Here is a 21,167-nt window from a genome sequence, read left to right as displayed (position 1 = left end):
CATGGGATCAGTTATTATCTCTGGTAGATAGGTGGTGCAGTGGATAGAGCACTGCGCTTGGAATGAGGAAGCTTCATCTTCACAAGTTCAAATCTGGCCTCAGACACTCACTAGCAGTATGACAGTCATTTAACCCTAATTGCCACAATTCCTCATATGTAAAGTCAGTTAGAGAAGGACATGGGAAACCACTCCAGTATCCTTGCCAAGAAAACCTCAGAAATGGGGTCATGAAGAGTCAGACATGACTGAAACTACTGAAGAACAACACTTTAATAAGGAGGATAGGTGATTCTCTGTTGTCTGGCCACTGCTGTGGTCTGTGCCTTGGGTTGTTGAAACCCTGTTAGAAATTGAGAGGAGGATGAGGAGGTTGAGGGAGAAACTCCAGTGAGAATGAGAAGTTAGAAACCCCTCCCTGTGGTTTTGCTCCCCTGGGAGGGAGCATACTATACCTACTACAGGTCCAGGTGATTTTAACCAACTAAGAATAGAATACAAAGGCAGGGAGCCCCTGGGAAGACAGTGATACAAACAAAGATTCAGAGGATGGTATAGAAGAATGGGAAATAGGGAGAGTCTCCTTCTCTCTCTCCCTCCCTCTCTAAGTGCCACAGTGTCAATGGCATGGACGAGAGAGAGAAAGAAAAAATATTCAGTGAAGATTATTTTTGAGATATGATTGGTATAAGCAAGTAGAAGAAAGAGAAGTGTCAGATCAGAATATGAAAGAAACATGACCATGGATATATATACACATGCATATATGAAGAAAATTCTGGAGAGAATTGGTAGAAAATTAAATAAAATTGTATTCTGTTTGAACTGACAGTTTGAACAGCAAGTTTGAGAGTTAGAGGTGTGGAGACTTTGAAAAGAAAGTTTCATGGATCCTAAGAGAGGAGTGAAAATAAGAAATTATTGCTTTAAATCTTTTGAGAGTAGCTAGCCCTGTAATTTGAAGCTCCAGCAGTAAATGGCCTGTTTTTGCCTGATTATCAAGAGGCTGGTTTCAGTACAGTGTAGGTAAAATTTCAATGTAAAGGAAAAAAATAAGGCTTACACTTTGGAATAGATCTGGTACTTAGAAACTGCCTGCCTATCATTAACCCTTTCCTGGTTCACAAAAAAGAAAAAAGGTTTGTGTGAATCAGGAAACAACCAAAACATTAGATTGGAACATTGTGTTAAATAGGGAGTCTTACAAACTAAAGTTAAATACTGATCACTTTAAAAATATTTTTTAAATAGGTATGTGTCTTGAAATGAGAAATTTTGCTATAAATTATATGAGATTTCTACCCATTTTTGTGATAGATTATGTTCGATTAAAATCTTATGAACTGTCTTGCTTCCTCCCTATAAAAAGGGGAACTTATTTAAGGGAGCAGGATTAGCAAGCTTGAGCCCTCCTGAGAACTTCCAGATAGATGATCTGCTATAGTTTGTGAAAAATACTGCCAGATCGTTCCATTACTTAGTGATGAGACTCAGTGAGGACTGGAAAAATTGTGGAATAAAAGGAAAAAATTGGTAATTACTGTGTGGGAAAGGGTGTAGAGAAAACCTGGTAGATTCCCCTTCTTTGGAAACTTGCTGAGTTTCTTGAAACTATTTGGGCAAGGTCATCAGCCCTGTGAAAAAGTTTGTTTGGGTTATGGAATTCCTAAACAGTGGAAGAAGAAGAAAAGAAGAGCAAGTGAAGGATGTTAAGTGAAATCTTGTGTGTGTGTGTGTGTGTGTGTGTGTATGTGCTGGTAAATTTTTATTGCTTATTGCAACACCACGAGAATGATAACAACTGTATCTAGCCCTAAGCTGTGATTAGACAAACTTGCTATTTGAGGAAAAATTTCTTGGGACTGTAGTTGATATTTTTCTGAGTTTTGATGAGATTTGTTGATTAATTGTGCACAGAGGGAGTTTCTAAAAGACAGAAAGAGTTGATGTCAGTTAATGTTGATGATAATTATTGTATTACTTTAGCTTGTTGTTGCACTCTATTTGTTTACTGTGTTCTCTTGGTTCTCTTGGTGTCCTGTAAATTTCCCTTCTAAAATTGGTTTGTACTATGATTCTTGTTATTCTTACGTAAACCGATCAGGGGAAATTGTGACAAGAGTCCCACTGAAAAAAAAAAGGGAAAATCAAATGATTCGGATTCCATCTTGTACCGGATTCCCCCAATATGTTATAAAATCACCCAAGCCGTATCCCTTCATCTCTGGACTTGCTGGAGATTCAGCTAGCCTGGAATCAGTTAAGTTCAGAAATCACCAAATGCCGTCTACTCTTTGTTTGCCCCCCTTGGGTAGGGTGGAAGAAAATTGTAACAATTGTGGTAATTGTCTTGTTAGGTTATTTCCCTATTTGTGTCTGTATTGCTGTTGTAAATTTTGCCTCCAGTATAGTTCATTGATGGGGTCTTCTGCTTCCTCTATGTTAACAAAGCCACTTGTGCGCCACTCGGGAAACTTTGGGGAAGATAGTATTGGCAAGAATATCTGAGCAGGTCACAAGGGTGGAGTATATAGTGGGAACTGGAGTGTGAAAATGTGATGGTTGATTCCGAAGTTCATGCAAACTACCTTGAGTAATTGTAAACAGCAAAAGAAATTCCAGCTATCTCATGGGAAAACTTACACATGACTCTGGGCCATCCCTGGCACTATGCCTTCTTTGTTCTGTTTCTCTGTAATATCTGAGCTGGCCTACGGGGAGTGTCAGGATCCATTTCTCTGTCCTGCTGCTGCCAAGAACCAGTCTCATCAGTAAACTCCATAAACTCTTCCAATTGACCCAGTAAACCCTAATAAATCTTCACATATTTGTTTCTATGCTGGTGTGAAATGCTCTTCTTTCTTTGGCATCTCAGTATTTCCCTTGGAGGGTCTGTCACCCTACAATTGGCATAATTAGGTCAGAACTGCTCTTGTGTCCTTACGGAGCCCTTTCTTCTTCCCAAGGCCAACTCCTCTACATGCATCCTTGAGCCTATCTCCTCCCATCTTCTACAGAAGATTTCTCTCTTTTTCATCCCTACTTTCTCATCATTAATTTCTCTTTCTACTGGCATCTTCCCCGCTGCCTACAAACATGCCTATGTCTGCCCCATCCTTAAACAAACAAAAACTTACTTGGTCTTATCATCTTTACTAGCTGTTTTCCTATGTCTTTCCTCATTAAACTCCTTGAGAAAGCTATCTGCAGTGGATACCTTCACTTTCTCTCCTCTCGCTTGCTTCCAAAAATCTTCTTTAATCTGACTTCAGACATTATGTTATCATTCAACTGAAACTTTCCTCTCCAAAGTTACCAATTATTTCTTTATTGATTAATATAATAGTCCTTTTTCAATTCTTTTCTTTCTCAACCTTTCTGTAGCATTTAACAATGTTGATCACTTTCTCTTCTTGAACACTCTTTCTTTTTTGGGTTTTTGTGACACTGCTCTCTTTCTGTCCAACCACTCCTCAGTCTACCTTGCTATTTCTTCATCTATATCATGTCCACTAATAGTGGAGGACTCCCAAGGTTCTATCCTGAGCCGCCTTGGGTTCACTTATCTTCTCCATGCAGATGATTCTTAAATATATATATATATATATATACATCCTTAATCTCTCTTCTGAACTATAGTCATGTATCTCCCAACTACGTTTTGGATATATCAAACTGGATGTCCTGTGAACATCTCAACCTGAAGTTGTTTCAAACAGAACTTATTATCTTTCTTCTAAAACCCTCCCCTCTTCCCAAATTCCCTGTCACTCTAGAGAGTACCACTATTCTCCTATGCACCCAGAGCAACCTTTGTGTCAACCTTGATGCCTTATACTCACCCTACATAGCCAATTTGTTGACAAAATCTTGTAATTTCTACCTTGGCAATATTTCTTATACACATTTCCTCTCCTCTCAACCTTAGTTCAGACCCTCACTACCTCTCTCCCGGACTGTTGTGATTGTCTTCTAACTGGGCCCTAGCCTCAAGTCTCTCCACACTCTACTCAGTTGCCAAGGTGTTTTTTCTACAATGTAGGTCTGACCATATCTTAACCCATCTCCTGGCTCAGTGAGCTGGAGGGGCTTCATATTACCTGCAGAATCAAATATGGTCCTCTGTTTGGCATGTCAAGCTATTTATAACCCATTTTATCTTCTTTTTCTCTCCTATACACTCTATGATCCATCAAGATTGACCTACTTATGGTTTATTGAAAATGATTGTCTGGGGGCAGCTAGGTGGCGCAGTGGATAGAGCACCGGCGCTGAAGTCAGGAGGACCTGAGTTCAAATCCGGCCTCAGACCAAACACTTTTGACACTTACTAGCTGTGTGACCCTGGGCAAGTCACTTAACCCCAATTGCCTAAAAAATAAAACAAAAACAAAAACAAAAAAAGAAAATGACTCTCTGTTTCTAGACTATGCCTTTGCACTGACTGTCCCCAAGCCTGGAATGTTCTGTTCCCTCACCTTTGCCTCTTGGTTTTCCTGACTTCTTACAAAACTCAGTTCAAATTCTGCCTTCTGCAGGAAATGTTGCCTAGTCCCCTTAGCTGCAGAAGCCTAATCCTTTTCTGATGTCCTTCCATCTATTCTGTATTTATCTCGTGTGTACATGTTGTCATCCCCATTTGATTGTAAGCTCTTTGAGGACAGTGATTTTTGCCTTTCTTTGTATACCATGTTGATTGATATGTACCTCATCCTGTTCCCACTTTATTTTGATCCCTTCTGTCAGATTTCTATATTAGGAAAACTCTTTATTCCATTAACTCAGAGATAGGAATATTTGATATTGAGACTTACATTAAAACAGTGCTCTTAAGTTTCTCTGGAGCAATGTTATATCTGATTTATTGTACTCAACTGTTTGGTTTGTGATAATTTACCAGTTTCAGTAGGGTTTCCTGGTTGAATTCTCTAGCATACTTTGAGGTATGCACCTATAGTTCAGAGATTTGTCTTAGAGTGCCAGGCCTGATGTCAGGAAGATTCATCTTCATGAGTTAAAATTAAAATATCAGACATTAACTAAATGTGTGACCCTGGGGAAGTGATTTAATGCTGTTTGCCTCAGTTTCCTCACCTGTAAAATGAGCTGGAGAAGGAAATGGCAAACCACTCTGGTATTTTTGCCAAGAAAACTCCAAATGGGGCAGGTAGGTGGTGCAGTGGATAGAGTACTGGCCCTGGAGTTAGGAGGACCTGAGTTCAAATTTGGCCTCAGACACATAACACTCACTAGCTATGTGACTTTGGGCAACTCACTTAACGCCAATTGTCTCACAAAACAAAACAACAAAAAACAATAAAAAACAAACAAACACAAAAAAACCACCACAACAACAAGAATAAAAGAAAACCCCAAATGGGGTCACAAAGAATTGGACACAGTTGAAACAACTGAACAACAACAACTAGACAACTAGATCTTCTTAAGAACTCTAGCTCCTACTCAACAATGATATGTTGTACAGTTTCTGCTGTTTCATTGCACAATTTGCATTCATCAATAAGTCTTGGCTCTTTAAGGATCACTCCTCTCTGGTGTCAATGACCCAGTCCTGAATTGCCATAATATATATCTCTGTTTCTGTAAACAAATTGGCATGACTCAGTCATTTGTCTGATGCTTCTTTGGTGGCATATCATTGGCTGTGTTCATGTGAATGTCATCGTGGAAGGCCTTTTCATTCCATTCTTAGACCTTAGCCATTTTATAGGCTCTAGAAGGAAGCAAAACACTTCGTTACATTTGACAGATTCAATGGAGTGTGCTTGTTATCGACCTTTACTACTGTATGGTGGAGTGAGATTTGCTTGTTTCTAAAGTATTTTTGTCAGTTTTTGACTTGTCATGCTCTAAGAATGTTTATGAATACGTCATTTTCCATTTTGACATGGAAGAATTAATCTTTCCAATACTGACTTAGGTTGATTGACCTTATGTTTTGTTAATATATAGGACTTTAAAAATTGTATTTTCAAGACCAGTTATGGTACATTTTATAGTTCCTTCAGTGTTCATTAAGATAGGTAATAATAATAGTACTTATGTAATCCTATAAGAATTGTAAAGCACTTTACAAATATTATCTCATTTTATCCTCACAGTAACTCTGGGAAGTAAGATACTATTATTCCCATTTTACAGATGAGTAAACTGAGGCATATAGAGGTTAAGTGACTTGCTCAGGATCACACAACTAGAAAGTGTGTGAAGCCACATTTGAACTCAAGTTTTATTGACTGCAAGTCTTCCACCTAGTATTGCACAGGTGTTAGTTGTTTTAAACATATTCTTCCCATCAGTGATGATTTCGGAATGCCAGTAAGTTTCATAATGTATTTAACAATATATTTAGCTTGATATCTAATTGCGTGATTTATCTTGCCTGGAGTATTTATAGGTATCACTTTCATCCATTTGTTCATTTTGACCTCCAGATTCAGACTTGAAGCCTTTTGCTTCTTGAAGTACATTCAGAATTTTTCATTTATGGATTACAAATGACATTTTGATATTATTGAAGAAATATTCCATGAGGAACTGTTTAATTTTTTTAATAACTTGATATCATTCATTTATATTAAATGGTTAACAAAATGTTTTTTTAGTTCAACTCCTGTCATTTGGAAACCATGCTTAATTTCATTTAGGAGATATGATAATTGATTTAAGCCTTCCCATATTTTATATTCATTGTTCTTGACTTTATTTTGTTGGTGCCATGCATTATTTAAACAGAAATTTTTTATGTGGACACCCAATGTTCTTACTGTTTTGGGTTCTATTTTTTTATATTTGTACTATGTGAATGAGCAGTGTGGAATTGAGTCAAAAGCTTTGAGGTAATCCACAAAGTTAGCATACTATATATATTATGGTGCTTTAAGGTAACTTGGTCAATAGTCACAGTGTTAATAAGTTGCACAGCTTTATGCTCCTAAACCAATCTTTTTTCTTACAAGCATTTATTTACGTATGCATATATTTTCTTGGTGATATGAACAGTGAATTCTTTGTATAAAATACATAAGCATATGATTGGCCTATATTTGGTGAGATTACTGGTGTTATCATTTGGTAGTAGATATGATACTTTCTTTTAAGCAAGATGGGCTCAGCATTATGTCTGAGGGAAAGCTGATAAACTGCCTTGCTGCTACTTCTTGTACTATGCTAATGATTCACAAATCCATGTAACTATTTCTGCTCACTCTCCTGAGTTCTAATCTCCAAATACTAATATATATTTTAGTATTAATGTTCAATAGAATGTTTAAACTGAATATCCCAGAATTTCAAATTCTACTTCAAAATATGAACCTTTCAATTAACCTTTCAATTTCTCAATCTCTTCAGCTTCTATTACCTACTGAACATGTCCAAAACTGAACTCCCACCGCCACCCCCAAATCTTTTTAACTTACTTATGATTTGAAACCTTAGTGTCATACATGATCCTTTGCTCTCCCTCACTGACATATCAAATCAATTGCCAAATATCATTTCAGTCCCTCACAACATCTCTTGCATCTATCTCCTTCTCTACTCAAATAGGCCATCACATTGATTTAGGCCCAATTAATCTTGATTATTGCAATAACCGCCTAATTATTCTCCCCGCCTCAAGAATCTCCCCTTTCAAATTATTCTTTGCCAAAGTGATTTTCATAAAGTGATCACATCACTGCCCAGCTCAATAAACTATGTTCCCTATTACCTCTAGGATCAAATACAAGGTTCTCTGCTTGACTTTGAAAGCTGTTTATAACATAGCCCCAACTAACTAACCTTTCCAAACTAATTATATATTCTTCTTTCTGTACTTTATATTCCAGTTAATCTACCTTTGTTACTGTTTATGATGTATGGCACAACTGGAATTACAACTTTTCACTGGCTGTCCTTCATCCTGGAAGGCACTCTCTCCTGATATTCTTTTTTCCTTCAAAATTCTACTCAAGTGCCATGTTTATTCTTGCCTCCTCCCTCATTCAGGTGCTAGTGCCTTTTCCCCCAAGAAATTTGTCTTATACTTATTTAGTATTTTTTATTTACTGATTTATGTACATGTTGTCTCCTCCAGTAGAATCTTCTTGAGAGCAGGGAATGATTCTTCCTTGGAATATCAGTTCCTTTGGGGACAGGGCAAGTTTTTATTTTTCTTTTTTGTATCTCTAATACCTAGCTTAGTGACTTGTCCAAGTAGCCATAATAAATGTTGTTTAATTGAATTGGATTTATTCACTTCTCAAAATCTTTTTTGATCCTTTTACTGGTTCCTATTTTTAACCCTCTGGCTCTGGAGTCAGGGTTTGGGTTAAAGTCTTAACTTCTGATGCTTTACTACCTATGTGACTGTAGGAAAGTCACTTGGGCTTGAATTTTCTTATCTGTTAAGTGAGGGGTTTGAATTAGATGTTCTCTGGGATCCCTTCCAGCTCTCGAATTATGATCCCATGATCATAGATTTATACACACACACACACACACACACACAAAGTGATGCACATGATCGTCCACATGACACATCTAGTGCCTCTTTGATGAAAACTCTATGATTTCAGTTTTTCCTTTCTTCCCAACCTAGAAGACTTCATCCGATTATTGCGCCTGTCCCTGCTTATAGAGCTATTGCTGAACTGTGATATGGTCTGAATATAAGCCATACTTCTCCAGCTTTGCTTGTAGAAAAACGGGATATGGCCTACAACTTTTCTTAACAGGATTGTAAGGAAAGCACTTTAGGAATCATAAAGCTCTCTATATAAAAGAAGTGAAGATAAATATAAATTAAAATCTTTATATGACTTGAAACAAATTGAACACTATGTGCACATTTGAGACTGTGATGTTAGAGTTAAAAAAAATGGTGGACCTATAGTCCTTAGTGATAAAAGCAATTTGTTATAAAAATCTCTGTATATCTTTTCCCTTTTTCTTGTTTGTTGGCCTACTTCCATTTTCATCCATAAATTTAAAAAATAACTTTAATGACAAATATTTTAATATGATAATGTTCTGTAATGATTTTTATTTTATTATTTATTATTACTTTACTATTTATGTCATTATGTTTTGACTCTTATTGTTTTCCTTTCAAAGAGATCTCATTTTAAGAGTGTGACCATGGGTGTAAGTAGAGCCAGTTCATACTAGCTGTATTGTTCAGTTTTCAATGTAAACATTTATACCATAGAAATCATCAGAGGCTGCAAATCAGGGCTTGACTTATTGTTTTATTGATTGTCTAGACTTGAAGTAATGAAGAAAATGTTATTGATGAAGATTAAACTTTAAAGTGCTTCTGATGCAGATTTGTTTTTTTTCCTCTGGAGAGCTGGTTGTTAAATATTTACCAGCACACTTTAAATGTGACCTATATGCCAGAGCAGCCCATGGTAAGACCAATATATAGCATATATTTTCATTCAAGATGTCCTCAGAATAAATTTTTTCATTAAAAAACTAGTAAAGTGCAACAGCATTTCCTCAATCTGTTTGCTAATGCTATGGCATCCTGTTAATTAGATCTGTGCAAAATATCCCTTCCATCTACCCCCTACCTACTATTCCCACTGTGTCTGCTCTGGTTCAGTCCTTAATTACCTTTATCTTGGGCTAATATAATCTCTTAACAAGTCTTCCTAGAGTCTGTCTCCCCCTCCTCCAGATCATTCTAAAAATCAGTGCCAAAATAGTCTTATTAACATATAGATTATGTTACTATACTAGTCAAAACCCAAAATGACTTCTCTATGCCTACAGAGTAGAGACCAAAATTCCTTAATTTTGTTTTAACACATCTTGCCTCTCTAATCTACTTCTGCATGTTCATCTCATATGCCCTAATGAACTCTATAATTCAAAGTGGATTTTTTGCTGCTGCCTAAACATGTCCAATATTTTCCCTCCTCTAAACCGTTTTTTACATTGGTATCTATAATCCTTTGATTGGGAGGAGAGGACCTGGGTTTCAATCCTAGTTCTATCTTGTGATCTTGGGCAAATCTCTATTCCTCTCTGAACCTGTATTCCCTCATCTTTTTTATGATGGAAGTTGACTTCCAGAATCTAGTCTGGTGATTCATGAAACCTTCCCCTTCTGATGCAGATCTAAGGAGCAGGATGAAAATTAAAAGAGTACTGACTCTGGAGTCAAAGGACACAGGTTCAGATCCCATCTCTGATGTTGGCAACCTAAGTGATGGTGGGCAAGTTACTTAACCTCACTGGGCTTCAGTATTCTTATCTATAAAATGAGGGAATTCAACTATATTTCCTCTAAGGGCTTTCCAGCTCTCGATCTAAGATCCTCTCATATGATAACTGAAAAGTTTTCCCCTAAGTCTATGATCCTACAAAATTTATCTCAGATCATACCCCATCTGTGAAACCTTCCCTTCTCGCCTTAGAGGGAAGTTATCTTTGCCTCACCTTATCTTACTATGGGACTTAATCAGCTTTTAATCTCTTGTCATATTATGTTTTACAGTTTGTATATTTATTACATTTTTTGCCATGTCTTCTTGTGTATTCTTCATAAAAAAAGATGAAGGACAAAAATAACTAGAGGCCTTCCTTTTGTTATTTTAATATTTGGTGGATACCAGGTACAACACCAGGTCTATACAAGTGCTGTAGATCTTCGTATCACATTTACCTTGGTACGTGATGTGTCATTTATATTAGATTGTAAACTCTTTGAGGACAGAGATTTTGCTTTCTTTATTTTTGTATCTCCCCCAGCACTCAGCACAATGAATTACGTATTGTCGATACTTAGTAATAAATGAACGAATGGTATATTTCATTGTCTGCATACATTTTGTTTCTTCAGGCGTTTGGACAGTCATTTTCCATCCATCGCAAAGTAGCTGAGGATGGAGAGACCCGTGAAGAAACACTACTGCAGGAGTCCGCTTCAAAGGAGGCCTACTACCTGGGGAAGATTCTGGAAATGCAGAATGAGCTGAGGCAGAGCAGGACCGTGGTCACCAACGTTCAAGCTGAGAATGAGAGACTCACAGCTATTGTTCAGGATCTGAAAGAGGTAAATAAAAGAAATGAGCCCTCAGAAGCTAACTTGGTGATAGGAAGGAAAAAAGAACTAAAGTTGCTCTAAGCAAGGGAGCTGTACGAATCCAAAACATAAACTGAATATATTACTAATGATTTTTCCGACTTTTTAGTGCAACAATTATGGATGTTGTCGTATTGATGAGACCTGAATCAGATACTCCGAGTGGTTTTAAATCAGGGAGGGGAGCAACTTAGTATTCTTGGTAATGTGTGGTGGCTAGGTTAAGTCCTATTGGAGAAGTAAGTGCGACAAAATGAAAGATTAGGAAACTAGGTAAGAAAAGGGGTCTTCACCACTTCACTGGAAGAGGATTTTTGCATCGCTGACTATAATGAGGAAGCTTCTGTGCCTTTGCAGTCAGGAAGGGAACTTGGACATGGAAAACAGGGCAAGAGTACAGAGAGTGTTTGGGCCAGGGGAGACCTCACTGGGAGTGTGAGGCAAGAAAAAGAGGAATGTTGTTTATTTGCACCACATAGGACAGGGGTTCTTAAAAAAGTAAAGCTTTGCATCTACTTCTACAAGATGTAGACCATTAATCCATGGCATTTATCTGTAAATGTTTGAAGGGCTTTCATATGCAAGAGAGATTAGCCTTATTTTTTTTTTTTTTGCAAGATCCCAGAGCACAGATCTACAAGATAAGAATGGAAATTACTAAGAGATAGATTTAAGTATAATGAAAGGAAACATTTCCTAACAGTTAAAGCTATCCAAAAGTGAAACAGGCAACTTTGGGGGGGGGGGTCAGTCAGTGAGCTAGAATTTATTAATCACCTACTATGTGCTACACTGTGCCAAGTTCTAGATTTATAAAGAAAAGCAAAAAATAGACCCTGCTTTCAAAGGATGCGCAGTTTAATGGAGAAAACAATATACAGATAACTATGTACAACAAGATGTATACAGAATAAATTGGAAACAAACAACAGAAGGAAGATATTTAGGTTAAGGAGGATTGGGAAAAGCTTCTTGCAGAAGATGGAATCTTCCTCTCTAGAGGTCTTCAAACAAAGACTGGATGACACCTTGTTGGGTATGTTGTAAAGAATTCTTGTTCAAGTATGGTTTGAACTAGATGGATTCTAAGGTCTCTTTCAAAATCTGAGATCCAAAGGTCAAATATGCTATACATTTTTTGTTAACATTCTTTGTTTAATGACGTCTGTTATAGATTTTGTTTAGTCAAATAATGCATATCTTACTGCATTTGGATATGAAAATATTTTGGCTTCAAAGAGAGACCCTATACCTGGTGTTTTTGCCAGTCTGTCTATTACCACGTGGAAGATGCTCAGTCTAAGATATAACTATGTTCCATCATGTTCATGGAAGTTTAATTCACTGATATGCCATATCATTTGCATGCATTGAAAAGTTAATGATTTTATTCAGAGGTATATGGTGAATGTTTAACAATAGGCTTGCCAAGAAAAGAAATATACATGCAACACTTTTAAGTTTATTTTGCATTATTAACATTTTCTCCATAACTTTCTTAAATCTAGACAAATCAGTAAAACATTAAATTAAGCTATGATTTATAGCATTTGTTCATTTCTGAGGTGTAAATACGCTCACACTGAAAATTTAACAGTTGACTCTTGCAGACTGGTTAGGAAAACTCCATCTCACCCATGATTTCATGGGTTTGTGGTATGAATCACACTTCAATTTGTTTTTTGACTTGGTAGCTTGAAGGAAATATAATTTTCCACTAAGAAGATCCGTGATATTTTTTAAGAGAGTCAAAGTTCTGTTTGCTTCATATATCTGTTAAACTGTGGAATCCATTTAAGCTCCTCATTGTATTATCACAGTTGAGAAAGGAGAAACTATGAAGCGGTTTTCCTTTTCTCAAAGGAATAAAGTAGCTTTCATATGAGTTCAAGTAAACAGACAATTGGTAAAAAAAAACTACTATGTGGAAGGTATTGTGGTAGGGATGGGGGATCCAAAAAAAAAATAGTGGCACTTGCTGGCCAAGAGCTTGCAGTCTATTAGAGAAGATAAGAAATGTGTAACAAATAATTCTTTTTTTTTTAATTTTAATTAATTTTTTATATCCTATACTTTTCCCCAGTACTGCTCTCCCTCCCCAAGAGTCATCCCCAATAACAATTAATAGTTTGTAGAAACTTTAAAAAAGAAAGAAAAAGATGTAGAATCGATGCATTGAAAAAGCCCCAAACTTGTGCAGTGTGCAACAACTATAGATCTCCCACCTCCATGAAGAGGTAGGATGGGAATGTTCTCTCATATCTCTTCTTTTGAGTCATGTTGAACTTTATAATTTTGCTACATTCACTTTCAATTTTTTTGTATGTGTTAATTTCATTTACTCCATAGTCATTGTGTGTATTTTTTTTTGGCTCTGATTATTTCACTCTGCATCAGTTCATGTAGATATTTCCATGTTTTTTTGTATTTATCATATGTCATTTCTTTTTTTAAATTTAAAATTATTTATTTTTAAAATTCCTCAAAAAATTTTTTTTGAGTTCCAAAATCTCTAACCCATCTATATTCTTTCCCATCCATTGAGAAGGCAAGCAATATGATATAAATTGTAGGTGTGCATCGTGCAAAACATATTTCCATACTAGGCTTGATGCAAAAAAGCAAAAAAAGAAGGTGAAAAATTATATTTTAGTTTGTACTCAAAGTTCATAATTTCTCCCTCTGGAGATGGATAGCATTTTTTGTCGTGGCAGAATTGTCTTGGATCATTGTATTGCTCACAGTAGCTAAGTCTCTCACAATTGATCATCCTTACGATGTTGCTGTTACTATGTACAGTAATCTCCTGGTTTTGCTTACTTCACTCTGCATCAATTTATATGGGTCTTCCCAGGTTTTTTTTTAAACCAATCACCTCATCATTTCTTATAGCACAATAATCTTCCATCACAATCATACACCACTATTTGTTCAGCCATTCCCCAATTGATAGGCATCCCCTCAGTTTCCAATTTTTTGCCGTTGCACAAAAAGAACTGCTACAAATATTTTTGTACATATGAGTCCTTTTTCTTTTCCTTTGATCTCTGGTGGATACTAACTTGGTAGTGGTATTGCTAGGCCCAATGTTATACACTATTTGATAGCTCTTTGGGTATAGTTCCAAATTGTTTTCCAGATTTTTTGTATGGTTCAGGACTCTACCAATGGTGTATTAGTGTCCCTATTTTTCCACATCCTCTCTAACATTTGTAATTTTCATTTTCTATCATGTTAGCCAATCTGATAAGTGTGAGGTGATAACTCAGGGTTGTCTTAATTTGAATTTCTCTAATTAATAATGATTTAGAACACTGTTTCATATGATTACAGATAGCTTTGGTTTCTTCTTCTGAAAACTATCTAGTCATATCCTTTGACTATTTATCAATTAGGGAATGGTGCTTATTTTTTATAATTTTTACTCGGTTCCCTACATATTTGAGAAACATCAGAGAAAACTTGCTGCAAATATTTTTTTATCAGGGAACCTTGCTGTAAAAAATCTTTCCTAGTTTCTTGCTTTTTTTCTAATCTTGGCTTCATTGGCTTTGTTTGTGCAAAAACATTTAATTTAATGTAATCAGAATTATCCATTTTACATCCTGTAATGCTATCTCTTTCTTTTCTATTTCTATCTCTATTTCTTTCTTCATCAATGAATGTTATAGGTAAACTATTCCATTCTCCCCTAATTTACTTATGTTATCATCCTTTATATCTAAATCATGTGCCCATTTTGACCTTATCTTAGTAATTATTTCCAATTTATCCTTTATATAGTTTGCATTGAATATATTTGTTTGTATTTTGTCTTTCCATTAGATTGTAAGGTCCTTGAGGGCAGGAGCTATCTTTTGCCTCTTTTTGTATCCCTAATGCTTATCACAGTGCCTGGCACATAGTAGGCACTTAGTAAATATTGATTGATTGATTGATTGAGTTCTGTGTGTTATTCTTAGGTCATATCCCACATCTAAGTTCACAGTAACGAGATCTTTACCCTCGTACCATGATTCTATGTTTCTAATGCATCCTCAAAGCAGGTCTATAATATGGCTTCCATATCCATTACCATCACTTCATTAATATTTTTAAATACCATAGTAGAATTTTTATATTACTAAACAGATTTCTATAGAAATTATAGGATTATTAAGCATCTTCTTTAGAAATTGAGATAATTTTGAATAAAACCCGCAGAGGTTGCAGCCTGCTTGTTAGGATACCGAATTTTTTCCAGGTGTCGTTTCTGTAAAAGAGAGAGCCTGGGGCCAGTTTTCGCCAGTGAACATAGTAGTCTGATCAGCAAATCTGCCACTACTTACATACTAGTGCAGACTAATGGTGCCCTTAATTGACTGAGTTCTTGTTTTTCTGAGAATGTAAATATAGGGCATAGTTTCCTTATGCCCACCCCAAATAGGGAGACTCAGAAGGAGACCCGTGTATAGACATACACACACACACACACACACACTCACTCACTCAACAGTAGAATTGTAGAGGGCGCCTCAGGCACTGAAGTAGGAAAATTTTCACCTCACAATTCTAAGACGTTCTAGCTCTGCACTATCTTATCTTAGCTGATCACTAATATGATAGGTATTTTTGCTACTGGTTCTCATATATGAATGAATACATGAATGAGAAAGCATTTATTAAGCACTAACTATGTTCTAGGTACTGTGTTAGGTGCTGGGGATATAAAAGCAAGCAAGCAATAACCTGCCTTCAAGGAACATATATTCTAGTAGGAAAAGTCAATAGATCTAGGGATCTAGAATTGGAAATCCAGGATGTTGGTGTGTATATGTGTGTGTATATATATATGTTTTGAGCTCCTTGATAAAAGGGACCATCTCTTACCTTTTTGTGTATCTTCAGTGATAGCACAGTGTCTGGTACGTGGTAGGTGCTTAATAAATATTTATTAACTCACTCTATGTATATATAAACATTTACACACATGTATATATGTGTGTACATGTATATAATATCTGTTGTTAAATGCATATGATATTTATATATAACCCTGGCCTCTATTGTATCTAAAAGCCCTAAGAATCACTATATGATGAACAACATATATGATTAAATACAGATGATTAAACATGGTCTGAGGTAAAATTTTAGAGCAGGGAATAATAAAGGAATGGTAGCTTCTGAAACATGATACTAGCTTTATTTCCTAAGTGGAGATTAAGCCTTCTCAGCCTTTTTATGTTTAATAGCTGACTCTGATAATTTTAATTACATGGTACGTCTGGCTTTTGCTGAGCACAAGGATATATTAGTTCCTGTTAGGCCTCTGTATCCAGGAGCTTGAGGAGATTTCTGTGTTTGCCACAACATATTTATGTTTTTACTAAGCGAAAGATCAGATTTAATTTCTTACATATTCCAACACATACCATTTATTAACTTTTAAGAAATCAGGACACATTTATTGAATAATTCACAGATTTAATATCCTGGGGTTTTATTGTAGTATACAGGCTCAGGTTGAATCTCATCTAACAGTGTCAGTAGAAACTGCATTAGCATACGTAGGCTACAAAGAAGGAATGAATGTACAAGATTACTTCATGAGAGTTGGGGGATGCCAGAGGAAAAATAATTAATTACAATGGAACTGAGTTTTAAGATGGTCTGAAGCTCTTGAATTATTGTGAAAACTAGTGCGGTTTTAGTGGTTTTATCTAATTTCCCTTGAGTTTTCCACATTTTCCTTTTTCAGAGGGCGGCATGGGAGTGGGAAGTCCAGACATGTACTTTTAGTCTAGAGAACTCTCAGTGAAATAACTCCCTCCATCAGTTCAGATCAGTAACTTGTCTGCAATTTATAGTCTTGGAGTAGTGATTCCTAACACTTTATGTTCTGTGAACCCCTTTAAAAAAGTATTGTAAACTTCTGGGGTAATTTAATATACTGCTCTTGATATTCTTTTAGATTTATTCGTTAAGTGCTTAGTAACTTTTGTTGTCAGAGAAATGTCTCCTCTCTGAGTTCATGTAAGGGGTAACTGCTACCAAATAAATACCACAATTTAGAAATTATGGCGGTATAAACCTAGGTTTTGTTATTATGCTCAAGCATAGGTTCAAGCCTCAAAGAAGTCCCGAACAACTATGAGGATTCTGACAAGGCTTTTTACAGGCAAAATTTTGTCAGAGTAGCAGAGAAATAATTCATTTACATATTGCAGTCTTGCACATTCCTTTCAAACCACAAAAGTTAAAGAGAAGATAGTAGATCCATTATCCCATATTTCCTTCAATGTCATAAAAGTTGAGCAGACTTAAACAGAGACATAATCTCATACATTCCCTAAGGAAACAAACTTCATCAAGCAAATTCTATAGGTAAACTAAGTCAGGTTATAGATTAAACTACATTTAGAGGATTTACATGTAACCGAGGAATCTGGGAAAGTTGAGATTCTTCTTCTGGTTTCTTATTTAAGGAATGTTTAAGGTCTTAAGTAAAATTTCACATTCCATGGGACAACTTTTAGTCAGGTGAGGTTAATATTAAGACAGACTTTTACCAAAGATTGTAAGAGGAATGTACCTGAGTCATAATAAAAATTCCCATGACATTACAATGGTAACTTTTGCTCCCAAAAGCTTCAAATAAAAATGTACATTACATAATTACAATGATAAAATATTAACTTTTATTCTACCTGTAATTTTTAAAACTAAATATAAAATTATTAATGCAATTAGAAAATATTTATAAATATTTTATGTGGGATATTTCTGTAAGAATTAAAAGAAACAATAATATAAGATCTCACATGCTTACTATTACCAGAGAAACTTCATATTAAATTTCTTTATTTTACAAATTGTATTGAATACAAATTAAATTTTTAATGAAAAAGTAACAACTTGGAAGATGTTTAACATAATGTCATAATCATATATAAACTTAATTTCTTGTTAATGTTCTTTGTTTATTTGAACAAAGGTTGGTGATATTTGGCTTAATACCAAATATCTTAAATCTGGTTCCACATTGAGTTTATTTTGGGATTTTGATTTAAAATAATAGTAAAGTAAAAATAGTTACTCATACAAATATGTCTTAGAAAATGGTAAGAGAATCTTATAAAATCTCTTGCTGAGACATGGAAATTGATTTTTTTTTTGATTTTAGCTACCTAACCAACTGACAAAAATGAATAGCTCATTACAAAATTAAAATATTTACTTTTCTATACTCTAATGAACAGAGATGTATCAAATGATTAATGCCCTTAAAGTTCAATTGCATGCGTTGTCCCATTTTAAACAATTTTATATATAAACTAACTTTTGTAAGGAGAGACTCCCTTTAGACATGACTTTGCTATTTTCTCCTAGGGACCACACTCTCACAGAAACTCTCCCGAATGACTCACCAGTGTTGCCAACTAATGTATTTGAAAATACACCAGACTGAAGAATAGTAATGTTATGAGAAGATATATTTAAATGGGAAGATAGTCTTAATAGTGTGATGACAGTCAAAGGATAGTTTTTTCTGCAGAGTATTTGTGATGGTTTGATATTCCCAGGGATCATGGTTTTCTATAAACCTGACTTTGTGCTGCAACATTTGTAAAATCTACATCATGTGATTACATAGCTAAGAAGGTACACATACAGTGTGACAGAGGAGAACAAGGGAGCTATTCTGGCACATTGTACAGAATTCAAATGGGAATATATGCATGAGTCTGACCATGCATTGGAAATTGGTTTGTGCTTGAATGTCAAACCGTTGTGGTGGTTTGGAAGCAGTCTGATAAGTTGAGACACTACAAAGGGCATATTGTCAGTTGTGGTCAGAGTTTGATATAATCACTCCATAAATGCCAAATAATCATATGCATGATCATGACTGGGATCACTGCAGAAACAAAACTATAATGGTTCAAACATGCACAAGCTTGTTTTCACTGATGAAAAATATTTCTAACATAATTGACCAATTATTTACTTCTTAGGGCACCATTAAAGAATTTTTAGTGTGAACTCCTTAGACCATCATGACAAACTCCCAAGGAGTCTGCAGAAAACACCAAAAGGAAACCACTGTGTTGGAGAATATTTGTGATGGTCTGTGAAGGTTTCAAGATTGCTTTTAATGTGAATAAGCTATCAGTGTTTTTAAAACAGCCTAACTTTTGTGAAGCAAGAATGCAAATGTTCATAAAAATTAATGTTGAAAACTATTTTTACATGTAATTGGAAAAAAATACTATTAAGAGAAAAAAGTGAAAAAAAATTTTTAAAAAAGAATGCAAATGGTTGTTCCCCAGAGCACTGAGAAGTTAAGTATTTTTCCCCTGGACCTGATTACACGTATAGTATTTGTCAGAGGCAGGGCATAAACCCTGGTTTTCCTGATTTGAAGGCCAGACCTTTAGCCATTTAATCATGCTTCCTTTGAACCTTCTTAGCTCTTTTCCAAAGAAAAACAAAGCTTTATTATTATTATTATAGAACTAAGATCTATAAATAGTCTATTGACAATGATTAGAACTTATGTTTTGATTGCCAGGACATTTCACAAATTAAAATAGAGGCTTCATTTACTCAATAGAGTTTACTAAATTCTGGGGTGCCCACCTTTCTATGGTATACTCACCAATATACCACTTTTCCTGTTTGGTGACTGTCAGCAGTGCTGAGGAAGAGGGCACTGAGCCACTCCAAGGTCAGACAGTGTTATCACCCTCTTATTGTGATGAGTAAATCCACTATTAAGCTTCGGACTAAGAGAAATGCCAGTGAGTTGACTAATGCTCTAAATGTGTACGTGCAGATTCTCATATGTTACTACAAAATTTCAGCCTCTATAGCATTTTAAGAAAAGGACAAAACAAAAACTGGGAATATCTGTATTTCTTGTATTTTATTTCATTTCTAGTTTTCTCTTTTGGGGATTGGAAAATATCTTTACAAATAGGTTCTAGTAAATCAGTCAGTTTGTGGTCGAACGTGTCTGGGTAAATGTTTAAGCCCCCTTTTCCTCAGAGGAAAAGGAGCTGTAGACCTATATAAGCTGAGGTATATTGGGCCTAGGACTGACTTCTAAAATATCTCTGAGTCCATTACAGTATAGTCTGCCTACATGTTACTGAAGGTTTTTTTTTTTTAAGTTTTATTGATGTGTTTTTTTTTAAACATTACAAACATTTCTAAGTTGCAAGTAAGATAATTAAGTAAAACTAATAATTCAGTGACCTCATCTGAAAGTGAACAATAGTCCAATTCCGGAGCACTCTGACCCAAACACATCTCTCTATTAAAATTTTTTTTTAAACAGAACTTTGTTTTCATTCCCTCCCATCCTCTGCCATATTAAAAAAAGAAGAAAAATAATTTTCATGTAACAAATTTCATGTAACAAATACTAAACATAGCTCTGTATTAAAAAAATTTAACAGAACTCTGTTTTCATTCCCTCCCATCCTATACCATATTAAAAAAAGAAAAATTTCTTATAACAAATATTCATAATCAAGCAAAACAAATTCCTTCAGTGGTTGTATACAGAGACCTATCTCTTATTCTGCTCCCCTAAATCCATTACCTCTCTGTTATTGATAACATATTTCATCATAGGTCTTTTGTAATTATGGATGTTGATTGTATCGAACATAGTTCCTAGTTTTCAAAGTTGTTTGTCTTTACAGTTTTGTTGTTATTATGTAAATGATTCTTGTTCTGTTTGTTTCATTCTTCATCAACTTATAAAAGTCTTTAAAATTGTTGATTTTTATAATATTGATACAATAATATAAATTGCTTATATGGTTCTACTATTTACTTTATTCTGTATCAGTTCATATATATTTTTCATGTCTGTTTGCATTCATCTATTTCCTCATTTCTTATAGATGAATAATATTTCATTACATTCAAATCCCACAATTTGTCTAGCCATTCTCCAACTGATAGATATCTCTATAGTTTCCAGGTTTTGTTTTGTTTTGGTTTTGGTTTTTTCTTACTAAAAGAGCTGCTATAAGTATTTTTATATTTACAGGACCATTTCCTCTTTCTTTTTATA

General features: G+C 35.2%; 1 protein-coding gene across 3 annotated transcripts in view; it reads left to right on the top strand.

The window, feature by feature from the left end:
* BICD1 (BICD cargo adaptor 1) overlaps positions 1-21,167 on the top strand; it is a 221,942-nt gene that overhangs the window by 91,715 nt on the left and 109,060 nt on the right. For all 3 annotated transcript variants that reach the window (XM_027844386.1, XM_027844385.1, XM_027844384.1), the window contains exon 5: positions 10,856-11,068. In XM_027844386.1, the coding sequence (XP_027700187.1) occupies positions 10,856-11,068 (213 nt within the window). The remainder of the gene's footprint in view (positions 1-10,855; positions 11,069-21,167) is intronic.

Source organism: Vombatus ursinus, unplaced genomic scaffold (genome assembly GCF_900497805.2).
Source record: "Vombatus ursinus unplaced genomic scaffold, bare-nosed wombat genome assembly UNPS02014941.1, whole genome shotgun sequence".
In the NCBI taxonomy this organism is placed as follows: Eukaryota; Metazoa; Chordata; class Mammalia; order Diprotodontia; family Vombatidae; genus Vombatus; species Vombatus ursinus.
This window is presented reverse-complemented; position numbering and strand designations above follow the sequence as displayed.